Genomic DNA, 20,150 nt, shown 5'->3' on the forward strand with positions numbered 1-20,150 from the left:
TGCCTCCCATTTGAAAGGTAATCTAAAGTGCTCCATCTTTAATTTCCTGACAGTGACAGAATGAGCATTTCAGCTCCCAAGAGTCAGCGAGCTTGCCTGAAACTAAGTTGGGTTTTATTCCCTCTAAAAGGTAGCAACAGAAAGTGCACGGCCAAATCTCACAAAGTACATATTCATTTATTTCTCAATAAATGTACCCAATAAGAAATAAAACACACATCTACTAAATTGCTCTTATGAGTTCATTCATTCAACAACTGATCTCAGACGCCACCAAGAGCCACATTTCCTTTTTTTTTTTATAAATCCCAGTTTTATAAATCACGAATCCCCCCCATTATGTCATAATACGGTCAAAAGTATTGACAGGAAAGAGCATATATGAAGATAACACTTCGGGTGTGGGTTAATTGAATGGGAGTCGTTCTTTAAGTTACCAAACGTGGTACCAAAAGGCCGACCAACCCATTTATGTGAGACGTGTATAAGGTTTGATGGTAGAAGCAGCAGTGGATTGTGTTTTTTTTTTTTTTTTTTCTTTTTCACAGTATCCCAGATTGTTTCACCAGTGAGCCGTTGACATTTCCCTTGGCTCCCGGCTCCCGGAGCTCCCCTCCCATGTGTCACCTAATAACTCAAGACTGCAATTTCAAAAGTCCCCGTGGCTTTGAGCACATACCGCAGACCTCTCTACAGGTTCTAATCACGCCAGCTGTGCATGTGTGTTTATTTGTGGGAAACCCAATTCAATTAGTCCGTCCGCGAGGAGGATTCGATTAAGGAGCATTAAGAGTGAGGGATCTCCATGCTTGGCAGCTCATTGTTTACAAAGGAGAGATGCCTGGGGAGACATTAGCTCTGATGATATTCAGACCGATGGGAACACGGCCAGGGGACTGATGGCCTGTTTTCAACCACAAGGCTGTTGTCCTCTAAAGATATATGGTCACTCTGTCAGATCTTATTAGAACTCACTGGGCAGAGCTATGAGTTTGTTAGATATGGATCAATAACCAGTGAAATACCATACATGGCGCCGTTATATATCACCGGTGCTTTTCTCAAAGAACTCAGCTTTCCCGACGCGAAGCCGTTTATCTCTGCGTAACCTTTTGAGTCGTCAGAATCCGGCCTGAGCCTCGAATGGATCCGCGATATTTTTTTTAGATCTGTTTTATTCGATTCCACTTTAATTCCCAATATTCAATGACACTACAGAGATCAGGTCATTTGGTGAATGTGTGCAATGTTCCAGGTTACATGTATAAGTACCGTGATTTCCGAACTTTTGAGCGCACCTCAATATAAGCCGCACCAGCTAGCCGATCGCTATCTTGGGCTTCCTCCTGCGCGCTAAAACCGTCAAAGTCGTCTTCTTCGGTGTCAGACTTGAACGGACTCAGAATTTCCCGGTCATTTCATTGCTCCGATGTGACGAGGATAAATGTTTTAGCGGCGTGAAGCTCGTTAGCGTCCCCCCACCCAAAAAAGTCCATATATCGTCCGGAAATTACGGTAAGTTATTTACCCGTTATTTTATAAATCTGACAAATGCATGCTCACACCTAATGCAGACGAATGCAAAAACACAATCAGAATCACGCCCAGGTGCTCAGAAAAAAGGTCACGACGCACATTTACTGATGAACCTAATGAGTTTCTATGACGACGGGGGAAAGACGAGCAACAGTTACTTCAGCCCCTTTGCCAATGTAAAACGAACCAGGAGGAGAAGCTTTGGGAGTCAAAGACTGGAGGGAGAACGTGGCAACTGTTCGTACTTTGACGGCTCCATTCCAAATTTGGGAGTTTGCACAGTCTCCTTGTGTTTCCTATGGGTTCTCCAGTTTCCTCCCACAGCCCAAAAACATGCAGTGGGTTCTACGGGGACTCTGGATTCTCCGACTCTGTCATTGACTGGCAACCGGTCCGTCCCCAAGGTGCTCCCTATGGTGCGTTTTGCGATTTGCGGGGAATCTCACGCCGCCAGCGGTGTGACATTGGATGAATGTGCGATTCCAGCTTACAGGTGTTGAAAATGCTATATAAGTATAGGGGATTTATGACAGGATAAGCAGTAAAGATAATAAATGAAGGAGTGCACGAGTACAAATATATAGAAACTCCATATGTTGAAGGGCTTGTTCATCCTGTGGGTTGTACGTAAAAATATATTCTTGGCGCTTAAAGTAAAATGAACAGAACTTTTCTGCACACATGACAACTGGTGATGAGCCAAAGCCTCAGAGCACCTACTGTAGTTTCCGAGGTAGCAACCAAGATGGAGTCCAAGGAAAGAGCATATTGATCCCAGGGGAGATGAAGAACCATGTGAACATCTACGATTCCTTGACAACCATGATGTCAAATGACAGAAAAAGCACTTAGAGAAAAATAACTGAGCCAGAAAAATACAGTTAATGCGGTATAACTGAATGAGGTCAAATATGCAGAAGTTTCAAGAAGTTAAAAATGTAACTGCGCAACTGTACTTGGACCATCATTCCCAATGAAAATGACATTTTCAGCCCACATGGAGTAACGCACATCTTATTTCCCTCATTTTGCATTCAGATGAAGGAGAATGAAGGAGGAAGGGCTTTAGGGTTACGGTTCGGGTGATTTTCATTTGTAAGACGCGTGTCCCCGGGGAGAGATGGAGCCTGTTGTCAACTTAATCTCCTTCCCCATCGTCCCGCCGGCACTGCTCAGTCGTTTGCCACTTGTTAATACACATAATTTTTCTGTGAATATTCCCATTTCCTCTCGGCCATAATCATCCGTCGACTGTAACTTCAAACTTTAGGAATTACCCGGGCATCAGAAAGCCCTTTGAAGATGCTCTGGAAAGCGAGGACTATCCTAATTGCCCTTGATTTAACCCAAACATGTCCGTGACAATGGTTCGAAATGCAGTTTAAAAAATGAAAATATGTCCCCGGAAGGGTGCAAGTAAACACCGACACAAACAAACGATCTCTCCCCCTTCCGGAAGAGGGTTGCGGTACGCCAGAGTTGCAGTGGCATGCATGGCGAGCTATTTTTAGTATGTAGTGAGGGGAGCGGGATGATGTTGTGGCACGTGCCGAGCCTCCGAGGAGGACATTTAAGACTCTGAGACTCCGAAGGAGTCTGGTTTGCTTTGGCAGCTCGCTGCTGAAAGTGATTTCAAAAGAGGACATCTTAGTTTGCGGAGTTGAAATCAAAAGTGTGTGTGTTTGGTCGGTAGCAATTGCATAACAATCCCTGGTAGAAAGCTTTGTTAAACCCATACCAGTGCACCTATATAGGTCATTAATCATTTAAACTTACATGTTATCGGATAATTAACTGTAAGTGACTTATTGACTGCTGGTTTATACTTGATGAAATACTTGGTTTCGAAGTCTTCAATGCACCATTTGTAACAATGAAAATCTTAGCTATCAAGAAAAAGGGTATGCATATGTGTATGTCTATATGTATGTACGTACGTGTGAATATATGTATGCAAATGTATATATGCATGTATGTATGTGTGTGTTTATGCATATGTGTGTGTGCTTATTCTTCTTCTTTTACCTGCCTTTTCCATCTAACCCTATTCTCTGTATCCTCCTCTCTCACACTGACTAACTTCATATCCTCTCTCACTACGTCCATAAATCTTCTCTTTGGTCTTCCTCAGGACCTCTTGCCTGGCAGCTCCAAGTCCAGCATCCGTCTACCAATATATTCACTATCCCTCCTCTGCACATGACCGAGCCATCTCAGTCTGGCTTCTCTGACTTTCTCTCCAAAACATCTAACATGTGCTGTTCCTCTGATGGTCTCGTTCCTGATCCTATCCATCCTTGTCACTCCCAAAGAGAACCTCAACATCTTCATCTCTGCGACCTCCAGCTCTGCTTCCTGTCTTTTCATCAGTGTCACTGTCTCCAAACCATACAACATTGCTAGTCTCACTACTGTTTTATACACCTTTCCTTTCATTCTGGCTGATATTTTTCTATCACATAGTACCCCTGACACTTTTCTCCACCTATCCCAACCTGCTTGAACCTGTTTCTTTACCTCTTTTCCACACTCTCTGTTGCTCTGGCCTGTTGACCCTAAGTACTTGAAATCTTTCAACTTCATGGTCTCCACTCCTTTTAGCCTCACCGTTCCACCCATGTTCCTCACATTCACACACATATATTCTGTCTTGCTGCAACTAACCTTCATTTCCCTTCTTTTCTGAGCATATTTCCACCTCTCAAGATGTTCCTCAACCTGTACCCTGCTCTCACTACATATCATCATATATATCATATATGTCATCTGCAAACATCATGGTCCATGGAGATTCCTGTCTAACCTTATTTGTCATCCTGTCCATCACCACTCCAAACAAGATGTGGCTCAAAGCTGATCCCTGATGAAGCCCCACCTCCACCAGTAACTATGTTACCCCTACAGCACATCTCACCACCGTCTCACAGCTAGCATACATGTCCTGCACCAGTCTAACATAATTCTCTGCCACTCCAGACTTTCTCATACAACACCAGAGTTCCTCTCTTGGCACCCTGTCATATGCTTTTTCTAGGTCTACAAAAGCGCAATACAGCTCCCTCTGACCTTCTCTGTACTTCTCTATGAGCATTCTCAAAGCTAATACTGCATTTGTAATACTCGTTCTAGGCATGAAGCCATACCGCTGTTCACAAATGCTGACTTCTGCTCCCAGTCTAGTTTCCACTACTCTTTCCCATAACTTCATTGTATGGCTCATCACCTTTATCCCTCTATAGTTGCCGCAATTTTGGACATCCCCCTTATTTTTAAAAATGGGCACCAAATGCTCTCCTACCTCGGTCTCCAATCACATTAGCTGTAGTTGTCCAGTCATCTGGAAGCTCTCCCTGACCACCCAGTGTCTTTCTCAACTCCTCCCTGAAAACCATCCAACACTCCTACCTTTTCAGCTTCCACCATTTTCTCCTCTGCACTCCTTCCCCTCTAACTCCCATCCCACCTGTGGGGCATTGCCACTAACAACATTGAGCATCACACCTTCAATTTTCAGTTTCAGACTCATAAGTCTGACATTCTTTTCACCTCCAGAACATTCCTAACAAACTCCTCCTTCAAGATCATTTCTACTCCATTTCTCTTCCTGTCAGTACCATGATAGTACATATTGTATGCATATTGTTTTTTGTTATAATGCAATCAATTAACATATTATTAATTATCCTATTTATCAGGAAATAGCGAATATAGATGTAATAGTGTGTGTGTGCGCGCGCGCATGTGTGTGTGTGTGCGGGGGCGTGTGTATATTTGTGAGCCCCCCATGCATCCTCTTCTCTTACACCAACTAACTTCATGTCCTCTGTCCTTACACCCATATACCCCCTCTTCGGTCGTCTGGACCTCCAGTCCTGTGTACAAATCCAAACCATCTCTATTTGACTTTATCTCCAAATTGTCTAAAAAGTACTGGCCTCGATGGACTCATTCTCTATGTAAATCACTTGCTGTTCTTTATTCATTTAAGAAAATTTCTTGATGAATTAGGGATTAGGCCTTTAATAATGCCTTATCAATGCTTAATAATGTGAGATTATTACAAAAAGGCTGTCTCGCACTGCGTGCGAGACAGCCTAGAGGGAAGAATGAGGAATATTTGACCAAAAGTAACCTGATGAACAGACCTTTTGCAGCAAGGGTCTGTGGTTGTCCGTACCCATGATCTGTCTTTTCCCGGCCCTGAAAATGGGGCCCTCAGTAGGCGAGATTAATTCCTGTACGCCATCAACTCATTCAGTGGTGACAGCCAGACCTTGACGTTTATGTGTTAAGTTGTGAGCAGTTTGTGTGTCGGCCGGCAGTAGAAGGTTTGAGGAAACAACAAGTCCGAGTGGGACTGTTGGATGACTTGTGAGGGAGGAGAAATGGGTGACGGTTCTGTTAACCGTTCAAAGCTTTAAATTAGATGGGTTGCAAACAGATGACCTGATCCTAGTCCCGCTACCAACCCTGCAAACATTAAAAGTCTATTTGTCATGATTTTTTATTTATTTATTTTTTTTAAACTTATCAGATTACCGTAATTTTCGGACTATTGAGTACACCTGAATATGAGTCGTACCAGCAAAAAATAGATGAGTAAATATATGTGTACATATACAGGCTGCACTTGTCTATAAGCCATAGGTCCATGTTGTAACATGAGATTTACACTGAAAGATGTTACATAGAAACTAAACTTTTTCCCCTTGTAATTCAATACATACCGGTAACATCAGCAAATATGAACTGAAAATGCTTTTTTTCCGTGCTTTTTTTTCTGAACAGTGCTTGTAACACAGCTGATGAAAGAGATTGATAATAAATTACACAAGGAAAAGTCTATCTATCCATCCATTTTCTATCCCCGCTTTTTCCTACTCCAGCTGATCACTATCTTTGTCTTCTTCCTGCGCCCAGAAACCATTAAAGTCATCTTCTTCAGTGTCGCAATTGAACTGCGACACAGTAATTTCATTGTCCTGATGTGACAAGGCAAAGTGTATGGCGGCATGAAGCCCAAACAAATTCCATTTATAAGCTACATCATTGTTTAAGTCGCAGTGTTCAAATCAGTGTAAAAGTCCGGAAATTAAGGTAGATATCATATCTCATTTGCACATGCACTATGTGCTTTCATTAATAAAAGAAAATGTTTGATGTAGCTTAAGATCACTGGACTTTCCTTATGGCTAATGAATTTCTGAGAGTGATCATTTTTGTGGAATTCATATTACCTTTATACATTATCCAGTCTCATGATGTATTTTAAGTCTAATATTATGTCTGCACTTAAGCTTACACAAATCAACAATACCCTCTCAGTTTACAATCCTTATGAAGATCAATCTTCATCAGGCTACTGCAGCTAAGTGTCATGGATTCTCTTCTGTCACTGCAAAGTGCTGTTATCTGTGGTCAAAACAAATATAGTAAACAGCTTTAAAAAAAAAGGTTGAAATTATCAGGATTAGCCCAATAGATAAAGAAGATGTGATGCTGAGATGCAGCATAAGCATATATGAAATCTCATAAACCAACCTGTTACAAATGTAAACATCCAACTCAGAAAGGGGTAATTTGTAGGTTGTAATACTACATCATTGGCATGTGCACAAATGTCAAAAACTGAAATATTTTTCACTGACTTCACTTTTGCGCTCAACTGAAATTACCTCAGTCTTATACAGATGATGTTCATATGTTGCAGTAAATGTCCACTTTCTGCTGTGAGTTGTTGAAATCTCCCCATTGTGGGATTAAAGGAATATTCTATTCTATTCTATGTCGCTGTGTATTTTGAGCAACTGGAGTAAAATTCAGACATTCCCTCCTGGGAAAAAATGCAAAAAAAAGAAAAAAAATCAAATTTATAAAAGAAATGCCAACAAAATGAAACGAAGAACGGGGCGGCATGGTTCGCGCTTCCGCCTCACAGAAAGAAGATCCCTGGTTCAATTCTGCCTGAAGTGGGCCTGTTCCATGAGTTAGCATGTTCTTCCTCCGCCTGAGTGGTTCAGGTGATCTCTGGTTTCCACCTACAGTCCAAAAACATGCTGCATTGGGGACCTGAAATTGTCCAATCCTGTGAATGAGCAAGCAAATCGTTGTATGTATCTGTACCCCTGTGATCAACTGGCGACTAGTCCAAGGTGAACACTGCCTCTTGTCCAATGACAGCTGGGCATTGGCTCCGGCATCCCAACACCCCTAAGTGCTGGAAGAGCGGTCTAGATAATGAATAAATAACTGAAAGTCTTGTCACATGAAGAATGATGCAGTGTCCTTTACATGTTAAAAGGGTAACAGCGGGATGTACCGAGTCCCCAGATCTCAGTCTCAGACACAGGAAAAAATGTTAGACTTTGGCGTCAGGCTTGCCAGAAGAGGCTTCATGTTTTATCAGATGACTTTGTCCTCTAGCGCACATTCTTTGGCGCTGCGTGCTTTATGTATGAGGATGCTGGCGGAGATGAAATGGTGAGCTATCATTTGTAAGATAGCAGGGTGGAACTGGATGCACAGTAATAAAGACTGAGCAGTTGCTTTTTTTTTTTTTTTTTTTCTTGCAGCACCTCTGCTGTCATATTTTCACAATCCACTGCAGGGACCGGACACCACATCACGAGGGATTACCGCAGTTTCTCTTGTAATACCTGACTCGTGTTTCCAAAGCGCATATTTAACATTGATTGACTTGCTGCGCGAGTTAATTTGTCCCCCCAGGATATTTCATTTCAACACGTGAAGCGGCTCGGGTCCGCACACGGGCCTCTCCGGAGAAATCCTGCATGTCAGGAAAAGCAAAGGGCGGGAGTCAGAGCGGCAGTGGGAGTTTGAACAAGAAAAGCAAGTGTAAGCGAGAAGGGGAGATGGATTCTTACCATCTGTGCCGTTCCTCGCCGCATTCCTCCTGGTTCCTAATGAGGCAGCAAGTATGCGCCGTCCCTGGACAGGCTTTAGGGGCTGTCACTGCGACCTTGAGAAGATTTGTATTTCCACAGATTTCCAAGTCTTCGCAGGGTTTCTTTGTGCAAATACATACCCCTTTGTGTGTGTGTGAGCGTTCTCTTAATGCTTTTGGAGGACTTCATCACCGTGAGCATTTGTGCCAATTTCCCCAAAAGATGTAAACAGTTCATAGTCCTCCTTTACAGCAACTGCAGATTTTGGCACGCCCAGCTATTTTACATCACTATAATCTTGATGTATTATACATAGAGATTTTTTTTAAACTATTAAAAAAGAAAATAAGCATGCTGATTCATGCTGGATCCATCAGTCAGTCTGTTGACTCCCATTTTGGAGTCTATTTGAATCCAGCGGAACAATGAGTATTCAAGTTGAATAAGCAATAAGCAAGGATTGGATGGAGAAAAATACGAAATTGATTGATGTCAGTGGCTCACTGCTTTTCAGGGCTCTCTTAATCCATACCATAGTTAAAGATATGGGCTGTTTGAGAAATTGTTCAGTAATACATGATTCATTTGTGACTCCAAATTATGAATCAGAAATGCTGCATTAAACATGCCGCTCATGCGGTTAATGCCTTAAGGTTTGTCTCCAGTCCCTTGTAGTCGCTTCATGTCATTCTGCTTTAATGACGTGCTAATAACCACTAGTGATTTTAGCTGGTTATCCCGCTATCTTAGCATTAGATTAGTCTGCTATCCATACTGTAACTGTAACATTGTGGGTTAGCACAATTTATTGCAGTATATTACAAGTTGATAAGCTTAAATGATATGGCTGATAAAGAGAATTTTGTATAATTTCTTACATCCACAGACTTACTCCTCATTTATTCGTATTTGGCACCAAATGTTTATAAGGAAATTTAGCTGGTACATAAACATTGTGAGCGTCTTAACTGCACTTAAAACTGCATGTCGTGTGTTTGCGCGTCTGTGACCGGAATGGAGAGCTTTGAAAACAATCTTAGTCTGGCAAAATAAATAGAGGCGGAACGAGGAGATGGTTCAATTCCATCGCGAAATCTTTCTGTGAGCGGTTTGCATGTTCTCACCGTGTCTAGTTAAGTTTCCTCCCACAGTCCAAAAACAAGCAGTAGGTTTATTGGAGACCTCGATATACCCAGGTATGGGAATGAGAGTGAATGGTTGTATGTCTATATGTGGCCCCGTGATTGGCTGGTGACCAGTCCAGGGTGAACCCCATCTCTCGGCCCAGAGTGCAGGATAAGCAGGATAGATAATAAATGGATGAATGAATGAATGAATACTAAACACTGTTTATCAACTGAACAGACCACTGAGAAAATTCCCATCAGTTGCTCTGTGAATACATTATCATGTATGCCGTCAGCATTTACTCCAGCCATCGTCACTAAAAAGAAATGTTTGTTTGCAGTAATTGCAGTGGTATATTGTGAATTATCTGATGGGAGGCCTTGTTTGTCTTTACTACTCTTCGACTCGGCATGGACGCTGTCATTCAGCCGCCGAACTAGAGGCTATTAATGTAATTTGGTTTTGGCTGCATGCACAGCCTTTCCGGGTGCAACGCTTAGAAACAAGTGGAACTGCACTCGCACTCCTGGGATGTATATGGAAAGAAGGCTTCTCATGCTTTCAAGGTTAAAACTTTCCTAAGCTGGAAGATACACTATACATGTGCATACATGAGTACTCTCTCTCACACACATGCACACACATCCCCTGTGCATGTATACTCAGTTATGGCCCGCTGGTCACGGTGACATTCAGCAGTGGACTAGGTCGTATAGGTAAATCAAGTGCAACCGAAGCGGTTCCTCGCTCTATCTCCCCCTGCCATGCCTCCTTTATGGAGATCCAAGAGCGGCGTGTCTTAATCTGGGAGTGGCACAAACCAACAGAGAAAGCAGTCAGGTTTCTAATTTACAAAAAAAAAAAAAAAACCAACACATTTCTCTGTTCTCTGCCCCCCCGCTCGCCCTTCCTATCCACCCATAAATGAATGTTTTTATGTGTGTCATGTGTGTCCCTACAGAGCAGCACGAGCATTTGGAGAGTACCTGTCCCATACACACCCTGAAAACCGAAACGGATCAGGTCAGCGTCTCTGCCATCCTGCCACTCATCCATCCTGTTACTCCGTTATTCTCCCCTCATCCTCCACCTCCTTCACCGTGTCCCTCCATAAAAACGCCAGGCTGTTAATGTCACTCCAGCGGCCGATAGACGAAGAAAGAGGGGATAAATTCTATCACATCACTCAACTTGTCTTCTTTTAGCGCCTTGCATTTCCTATTGTGATGTGTTTGTATTTATTACCTTTTCTGTTCTTTTGAATTCCAGCTCATCTTCTTTGTGAAACCCTGGTGGGCGCCGACCCCGAGTCGCCAAGTAATACAATCGGTCCCGACAACAACAACCGCCGTCATCCGTGCTCCGATATCACCGAGGGCTCGGAGGACAACGCAGAGCGGGAGCTGAATTCAGGGCTGGGCCTTCAACAGCGACCGCCGCCGCCCATCACTGTCTCCGGCAAGCCGGCGCGGCTCTCCCTGGAGCGCAGCTTCTCGGCAGAGGAGGACCAGCAGAAGTGTGTTGAGTGCACCCTGCAGCCTGCTCGAGTGTACACCATTACCACGCAGCACGGTATGCTGATGAGCGGCGGACGGGGCAGTAAGGAGAGCCTAGAACTGGATGTCCTGAAGGAGAAGTCAGGGAGCGGGGGCCCGGGGTCCCGGGGCGGCGGTAGTGGCGGTAGTAGCCACACCACCTTGATTCAACCTTCCACTTCCCCTTCGTCCACCTCATCATCTCCAACCCAGTACCACCAGACCAGCAGCAGCAGCAGCAGCAGCAGCCGTGGCATCAGCGGCTGTGGAGGAAGCCACCATCACAGCAACCATCACCACAGTAACCACCACCACCATTGCGCCGCTGGCCCTAATGCCTCTTCAAGCGGCGACGGGGGCGGCGGCGGCGGCGGCGGCGGGGCACGCGGGAGCGGCAACAGCAACAGCAACCAGCAATCTCTGAGCGTGGCGGCGTCTCACTCGCATCACGCGTCGCACCACCACTCTCACCATTACCATCACCTCTCTCAACCCCCGCTGCAGACCTCGGTCAGCGCGCACAACATCCGTGGCTGGGGAGAAAGCGGGAAAGGGGAGGCGGAATGCAGCGGGCTGGCTTGCGATTCCTGTAGCGGCGCCCCCTCGCGAAGCCAGGGCTCCCTGGACCTTGAGAGCACCTCCCGAGAGCAAGGCAAGCAGCCCCAACCTCTAGAGCGGATATGGAGTATGGACCGAGTGACTGGGCTGGAGAGAGGTGAGAGGATGGAGGACACACAGAAAGGGACCAGAATTAGGTCAAAGGGTCATCTCGGCTCGTTCGTAAGATCTCGCGGATGAGAAGATCGGGGGTTTTGTTGTATCGGCCCATTACATTCTCCTTCGTGCTCTGAAACGTAATTTTAAATATAAACAACAAAAAGTCACAAAGATGACAGGAAAACGGTGAATACACTGTTTGAAGACTAATAAACAACCCTTCCAATTGGAAACAGGATGTTACACTCTCCTGATATGATTCCACTATTCATTATGGATCCTTTTCTTTAATGAATTTAAGCTTTTTAAAGATTTTCCGCTATTTTGGTTTGACTTGTCTTATTTTATATTCAAATAATCCTTATCCCTATCTATATCTAGATATGTGAAAAAAGACTTTATTCTCTTCAGATAATACAGTTTAATGGTCAATGAGCCACCAGCATTGCAGTGTTCAATATCATGTTTGCTTTCAAATGCTTTCAAAATGTCACGTCTGGGATGGAGACAACCGCAGAACAAATCATAAACAGACGATAAAATATTTAAAAAATGAATGGAGAGCATTAACACTATGACTCTAGTGCAGTCTTAATGTCCAAGTGGCGTTCCCTCATCTGAAGTCAGAGACAGGCAGGACATACAATAATAACCCAACATGTCTTTAGTATCTCTGAGTGTCCGTTGTTTCTCTGCACATGCAAGTTATTTTTTGACCGTTTCTACCAGTGCTTTGTAAAATGTTTGTTTGTGACGAGTGGGCGACATGAGACAAATAGCACTCAATGGTCTGCACCGTGTGCTTTCGGTACAGACAGATGTCTCGTGTCTGGGAGTATTGATACAGTATCGAAAGAACAGATAGCGTCATTTATCACCGCATTCATAATGTCGCTCAACCACATAAACATTATGTTAATTAGACCGTCGTCACAACGTATTGACTTTGCCCAGAGATCTAATGCCACCTAAAATAACTTCACTAGCTCGCCACCTCCCTTTCTCTTTGTGGTTAAAATGCTCAGAAAGGAATTTTCATATTTCGGGAATAGATTTTGTGCAGATGCGGTCAAAAACTGGATGAAAGCAGCTTTATCACTTTATCTGTGAGTGACAGGAACAACCGAAATAACACCCAAATTAAACAGTCAAACTGAAATTAGTGAAGGTGTTTTCCCCTGATTCTTAAATTAATCTTCAACACCCCCCCCAAGTTGGACATGGCTATCTTTACTTCTAACTCTTGGTCTGTCTTCTTTTCTCTCTCCCTGTGTGTCTTCCTCTCTCCGTTTGTCAAGTGATGGACTGAAAAAAATCTGGGGGTCATCTGCTGGTCCCATGCATGGACATTTCAAATATTCAAAGTGCATTTTATAGCACCTGTCTTTTTAATCCTTTCGCTCTTGACGTCGTATATCTTTTTCTCTCTTGCAGATGATGCGAACTGGTTCCCTAAGGAGAACATGTTCTCCTTCCAGACTGCCACCACAACTATGCAGGCGTGAGTTTCGAACCTTCAAGCATCACACGCGTATCTGATTATTGACACCCAAACTGACCATGTTTATAGAAATCGTCCAAATTTAGCCAAAAGCTTGATTTAAATCTACCTCTCGGGCTTCTATTGATATTCATTTTGCTGAGCGATAAAAATGTGCTTTAAGATCTTTAAAGCTTGCTCCAGGAGAGCAATCCATCACATCAAATCCCCTTTTTTCTTTGTTCAGATTAAATAATTGATGCGTAGCAATGCAGTTGCAAGGGCGGAGGGTTTTCTCCGGAAAGCTCTTCTCGCGGGTACGTTCGCAGGTCGTAGGGTGCTCAAGGAATGGCGAAGATGACAAATCCTCGTGATCACTTTCACTGTGAAATTAACCATAAACTGGTGGCATTGAAATGCAAAAAGGGTTTGTTGTGATCACGTGATAACCGGGATCGATGAATCGACGACATTTTCAAATGTGTTTTTCTGTTCTCTTAAAAAAGGGTATCCAGGATTATATGACACTGGTCCACATTTTCAGCTTTTGAGGTCTAAAAGGAGAAAAGATGAGTGGAACTCGTCCACTCCCGAGCGAGAAACAGCGATCAGTTTTCCTCAAAGCAAAGTCTGCAAATGATCTAACGACTCCTAGACCAGAATTTTGATCAGGAATCATGAAAAAAGGACTCATTCAAATTACTGCCACTGCCAACTGCTGCCTTCTGGCACCAACTCAACACCTGACAGTCTGCAGACTTGAAGATTTACAGGGAGTCCATTGCGTATGAGAAAAACAAATCAATCGATTACAAGACCTGTCACTTCCAATCATTGTGGGCCCCATTGATCGTTTAGACCTCAATTATACTTTTTATCTTGGATGTTCGGACCATACGGTTGCCTTCCGTGTCTACATGAAAAAGCAACTCCTCAGTAAATCTGCATAATAATGAATCGCGTGATAACGGATACTTGCAGTCTCATGGGTCGGTTTTCATTTATTGAGGTCAGACAAGGACACTCATTATCCTGTTGGTCCCGACTGTCTTTGTTTTTCGGACTCAGTGCTCGATGGTGTCTCAATGTGACTTTTTTCCTCTCCTCTCGGTTCGCTTTCCATGCCGACTGATCCTGGGACACACAAAACAGGATATCGTGAGTATTCTTTCCCGCTTGCTTTCTAATTTGAAACTTGCTTACCTCTAACTGCTGTTCCGTAACACCCCATCCTCAGCCTGCCTAACAATGCACCCTAACAAGAAATGTCAGGAGAGAGTAGATAGCCTCAAGGTTTGTGTGTGTGCGTGTTTGTGTTTTGGCTGAGGTTGTTTTCAATTTTGAACCGGCGCAAGCAATATTCATTTGGAATTTTAGCAAAATAATAAGCCAAGGGATTTGCAAAGGAAAGGACAGCGTCCAGTGTAATCCATTGTACAGCCGAAAATCTTCCCAACCCAAGTCAGAGTAACATCCAAGGGTTGGTTGAGCAAAATCCTTTCGGCTTACATGACCCTTCAGTGGTACTGTCGGTGCGAAACACACACACACACACACACACACACACACACGGTAGTTGGTACTGAATATGTTGCCAGACCTCAGCTGTATTTGGAACTGACTGTGACAGACGGCTCTTTAGAAGTTTGTTAGGAAGGAGTACTTGGGGTGCAAACATGAGAACCCATGTGTTGAACCAATGTAATTTAAGTTTTGAAATTGGAACTATAAGTAAGTCCCATTTAGTCGTTAGCTAGTATGTTCTTTATAACAAGGTTACAAGTAATAAATGAATGAGGGAAAAATTGGTGAATTAATGTCGCTCACCTTATCAATGAATCAAGTATCAGTGACTTTAGTTGATTACCTTACATTAATTATTATAATGCATGAAATATAATTTGAAATGATCACCATGTAACAGACACAACATGACTAAATGGATGTGATCAGTGACCTGTTTACTGATTAATTAATGACGTACTGATTAATAGTAATGTAATGCATGGATATTAGAATAGTAATGACTTACAGTTCCCATACACATGTAATCAGATTATATCTGATTATAGCACAGTACAGGACTGTGTACTCGGCACCGGTTGAGAGAAAATGTATAAATGTGGTGCAATAATTATTCAAAGGCGAGAGTAGCTCAGCAGAATTACTACTTATAGCCCCAATATACTGCCAACAAAGTCTGAAATCCATGCATGCTGTACAGAGGTGGCTCTGAGGCACTCAGTCTCCGTCAACTGACAGCGACATTATTTCAAAGCAGAAGTGTTTAAGTACAATGGCAACTCAGCACTAAGAGAAAGTGTACATGTGTGCCACAGAGCTGTTGACTCAGTAACCACTCAGAATGTCCTTTGGCACCAAGATCCCCACAAAACCTCCTTGGTATGTTTTTATTAGCAATTGACTACGAGCGTTAGATGGTCCCATGTCCATCCAAGCACACCACCACCGGAGCAGTGGAAACATTTCTAGTGTAGGTACAAATCATACCTTTATTTCCCACTGTCTGCTGGATGAGTCGCACACAATGCTGGAGCACTACCTTCTAATTGTTTTAGAGGAGGGTTGATATTATGAGTCTGTTTTTAAGCAATGGGGCTCCAGAGAAGAGGAATCTCAATGCACCAGCAAAACCAGACTTTTGGAAACTTTTGTACTCCAATTTGTTAGGCTGGCCCTTTTCTGTTCTAGCTTGATCTCACCAGGACATAAAGCAAGATCTACTTGCTTGAGTATTTGAAAATGAGTTCGGTGTGGAAAGACAAGACTGGCCCGTGCAGATCCCTGACCTCGACCCCTTCCAGCACCTTTGGGATGAACTAAAACAAAAACCGTGAGTCAGGACTTCTTGTCCGACATCACTTGTTCACCACAAGGTTGCTCTTCCTAATTAACCGAACAAACTCTCCAACGTGCACACCCCAGAATCCCATGGAAATCCCCCTGACAGCCTTCCGCGTTTTGTGCATTGCAAGCGTTCTCATGGAGTATAAATGTAATATTTTGTGATCGTTAGTCTATCTTTTACTCAGAGAGCTGTCAGCTTGGAACCCAAAGTGTCGTTGAGAAAGACGCTGAACCTCCAACGACTCTCTGCTCATGTGACTGAGCTACTAGTCATGGTTCACCCGCGATGAGTAAAATCTAGAGAATAGGAATTGAGAGATTAAAGTTAAAAAATGAAATATTGCATTGCATTGCATAGCACACACTAAAAAAGTGTCACAGCGCCTATATTCTTCATGATTTCTGCAACACATGAGGAGAAACGTGGGCAATGGCTGGATATTTTTATACACTGTAATTGCAGAAGATATTTATATTCAAAAATGTATTAAAGGCAAATTGGGCAGATAGACAAATCACAATTATTAAAAAAAAAAACAACACAAATTCATTGACAGGGAATGTATCACTGCAGGTACTCTTTGACATTGCTGTCTAACTATAGCACTGCACTTTATACCACAGTGGTGATGCAATCTCCAAGATCAGTTCTCACATTCTTGTTTTTAAAGTAATATATCAATGTGAGTTTTTTTTTAAATCACATCATTTACATCATCTCAGGATCCCCGTCCCTGCTTTCCAGCCAATCCACAGACCAAGACCATGACTGATAGGCCAACCAACACGTCCCTCATTGTGGAAGTGCAGCTTTTTTCATTTTTATTTTCTGTGAGGTCATCTGAAAGAAATTCAGTTCAGTGGTTGCGACACAGCGGTGATTTTTGTGTATTTAGTTTTGGGAGGACGTTTTTTTTTTTCTCGTATCCACCATACCTTTTGACAAATGTGAAGTGGTCGTCGAAGCGTACAGAATTAATGAGCCACAGGAATTCATCGGGAGTCACGTATGCCTGATCCTACTCTCTACAGTTTCAGAAGTGTGTTCAAACCCCAGAAAATGTCAAGGTAGAAACTGTATGAAAATGTGTTGAATTTTGATCTTTGATCATTATCATAGCATCTCGGTAGGTTTAGGAAGGCTGAGCCGCTATATCAATGCTAAACGGAATCATTAATTATGAGTCAATCAATCTAAGCCTAACATTTTCATTCTGCTCTCCTGCTCCCGCGCCAACCGCACCCTTGCTTAACTAAACCCAACTAACTCAAAGCTGCGCTAGCTGACGTTTCTCGAACCTTTTAAATCCAAACCTCCTGCCAAAGTAAACCTTTTTGGCGTTTTTTTCAACAGGCTTTTTTCACATATTGTCACCTTGTTAAAATAATTGCCTATGTAATTTTCGAAAAAAAAAAAAATCTCGCCTAAATCAACTTTCGTATTATCTGAAAAACTTGAAAAACTGACTTAGCTGATTATTTTAAGAAGACGACAGTGTAAGATATGGCTGGAGATACCAAAGAAAAGACTACAAAATAAAGATTAGCTAAAAATCTGCTGTGGGTTTTCAGCTGCAGACGGGGGTTACAAATCAATTTCTTGGAAAGTTAGAAAAATGATTAAATCCCCCATGATGAAAAGGGGAGTAGCGGGAAGACAAATGGGGTTGTTATTATTGGGCGCCGGGGCATTTGGCCCGCAGATTGAGACGCAGGGGTGAACTGATCGGGTTTCGCTCTCAGCCGTGTTCATCCCGTGGTAGCTGATGCCTGCAGACAACATGCTCTCCCTCACAGCAAATGTAAACCCCGCTGCTCACAAACCCCCAGCTTAAACCTCTCTACGCTCTCCTGCCCCTTTGCTGCGCCAGCTTCACTCAGTCCCCCCCACCACCACCACCACCACCACCACTACCACCACCTCTCATCCCTTTTTATATTGTGCCACGTCCTGGCAGGGCTTTCCGGGGATTTGTGCAGAGAAAAAGGAGAGGGAGGGAGCAGGATTCGGCAGAAGTCATACACAGGTACGAGGCGTCTCCCACGACGCCGTGCTCTGCCCGAGTGCTGTTCGCGCTCTTCTCTGTCTCTGTTGTTGTTTATTTACAGCTGCGTCTAATCTGGCTGAGCCAGAGTCACATCACGGCAGTGTGAGGGTGTCACCCACTGTTAGCTGGATGAAAGGATCCGCTTGCTGCATGGCCCGCTACAATGCCCTAATGTCTCAGTTCGATATTTACCGCTCATCTCGGGGACTCTCGCCTTTATCCTCGGGCCAAAGTGAAATATGCCAATACAGTTTAAAAAGCTCTGTGCCAGGTAACCAAGTGCGGAAGGAAAAGGCGGACGGGAATCCAATAGATGATTTTTAATTGAGATACCAAACAAACAAACAGAATACCAGGAATCCACCACAGGCAAAAAGTATCTCACATAGGGAAACGGGCAGGAAACATACAAGCTAAAGACGGACTGAAGCTAAGATCCAAATAATTACATAACACAAGACAAGAGCAAACATGAGGACAGCTTGTGAGCTAATTTGTCAAATATTGTTTTAAAAGACATTTAGTCAAAAAGTCTTTAACTCACCAAGCTGAACATTTTTTGGCACAAGTTGTAAATAGATTTGGAATTCTTAAAAGCCGGTGGTCTGGTGCTGAAATATGTTGAATAGGACTTAATTCTACCCAAATATATGTCAAAATCACTCAAATCGAACTGCAGGTTTAAAAGATATAGCCATTTGGTCAAAAGTGTTTATGTCTACCAAGTTGAATATTTTAGGTACAAGACAGGAATTGATTCAGTGACATGGTGGAGGGAAAAAAAGAAAAGGAATAAAACATGACCAAATAGAAAATAACCAAAGGAAAGGGGAATAAATCCAAACATGAAACTAAAGTTGGCAGAAAACAATAAAAAGACACATAAGCCAGTAATAACTAAGCCAGAATCTGCAGCAGGAGGCCCCGTACAGTAACTCCAACAGGATCTGGACACTCAGATCTCTCTGTTGTGTCAAAAGTAAATTCACAGGAGGACAGAGTGAAGCATTCACCAAAAGAATATCCATTGCACTTGGAGAGGAACTGATATCTAACAGGTTTGGCGCCTCCACCGTGAAGCCCTAATGATCTGTCACACATGTGCACATGGTGAGAGTGACACCGTGCAGTTCGTCTCTGCCACATCTCCCCGTTGTCCATCTGCGCTGTCAACAAAGTTTACTTTTGGATGGAGTGGAATGAAGAATTAGGGGGTGTGTGTGTGGGGGGGGGGGGGGGGGGGGGGGGGGTCTGCAGAGATTTTACAGTCACTCGGAAAATAACACCTATCGATTAGATACATGGTTAATAGTGTATAATGAAAACTATTGTGATTGGCGGTGGATGCAGCTATTGTAAGCATTTCTTCGTCTCTTCAACAAATTTGTTGGAAATTGTTATCCGTGCCTTTATAAAACTAGAAAAGAATGAATGAAGTGTGTATTCGGGGGAACTGTTGGAGCGGTATCCCTCTGACTGCAGGTTCTTCATCGCTCAAAATGTTTGCGGTGGTTGTTTGCAGTGTCGGGTTTAGGGAAGCCGAAGATTTTGAAGAAAAAAATATTTATGTGTGGTCAGTTTTTTGATACAAGTGCATTTGAGAAATGTATCTGCACCAGCAGAGACATGGCACACAAATCAAACAGAAAAGAGCATCCATGAAAGTAGTGGAAGAACAATATTACCGGTATGTACATTGAGCGTATAGAAATAAACATTTTTTTATATCTGCAAGAGTTTCTCCAGCACGTCTCCTGACTATCCTATTATCTCCGGCTGATAGCTACCGTAAAGTAAACTGTTTTTCCCTCTCTTTTCTGTGATATTTGCATGAATAACAGTCTTTGAAGAATCTATAAAGATCTAGACCAGGGGCCAGGAACCTTTTTGCCTGGGAGAGCCATAAAAGCCAAATATTTCTAAATATATTTAA

General features: G+C 43.1%; 1 protein-coding gene across 1 annotated transcript in view; it reads left to right on the forward strand.

Moving 5' to 3' along the window:
• nsmfa (NMDA receptor synaptonuclear signaling and neuronal migration factor a) overlaps positions 1–20,150 on the forward strand; it is a 48,580-nt gene that overhangs the window by 5,356 nt on the left and 23,074 nt on the right. The window contains exons 2-5 of the mRNA XM_086152463.1: positions 10,531–10,592; positions 10,839–11,819; positions 13,256–13,322; positions 18,128–18,196. Of these exons, the coding sequence (XP_086008589.1) occupies positions 10,531–10,592; positions 10,839–11,819; positions 13,256–13,322; positions 18,128–18,196 (1,179 nt within the window). The remainder of the gene's footprint in view (positions 1–10,530; positions 10,593–10,838; positions 11,820–13,255; positions 13,323–18,127; positions 18,197–20,150) is intronic.

The sequence above is a fragment of the Fistularia commersonii genome, chromosome 9 (genome assembly GCF_037954325.1).
Source record: "Fistularia commersonii isolate RoL2024-O1a breed Wild chromosome 9, RoL_Fcom_v1.0, whole genome shotgun sequence".
NCBI lineage: Eukaryota > Metazoa > Chordata > Actinopteri > Syngnathiformes > Fistulariidae > Fistularia > Fistularia commersonii.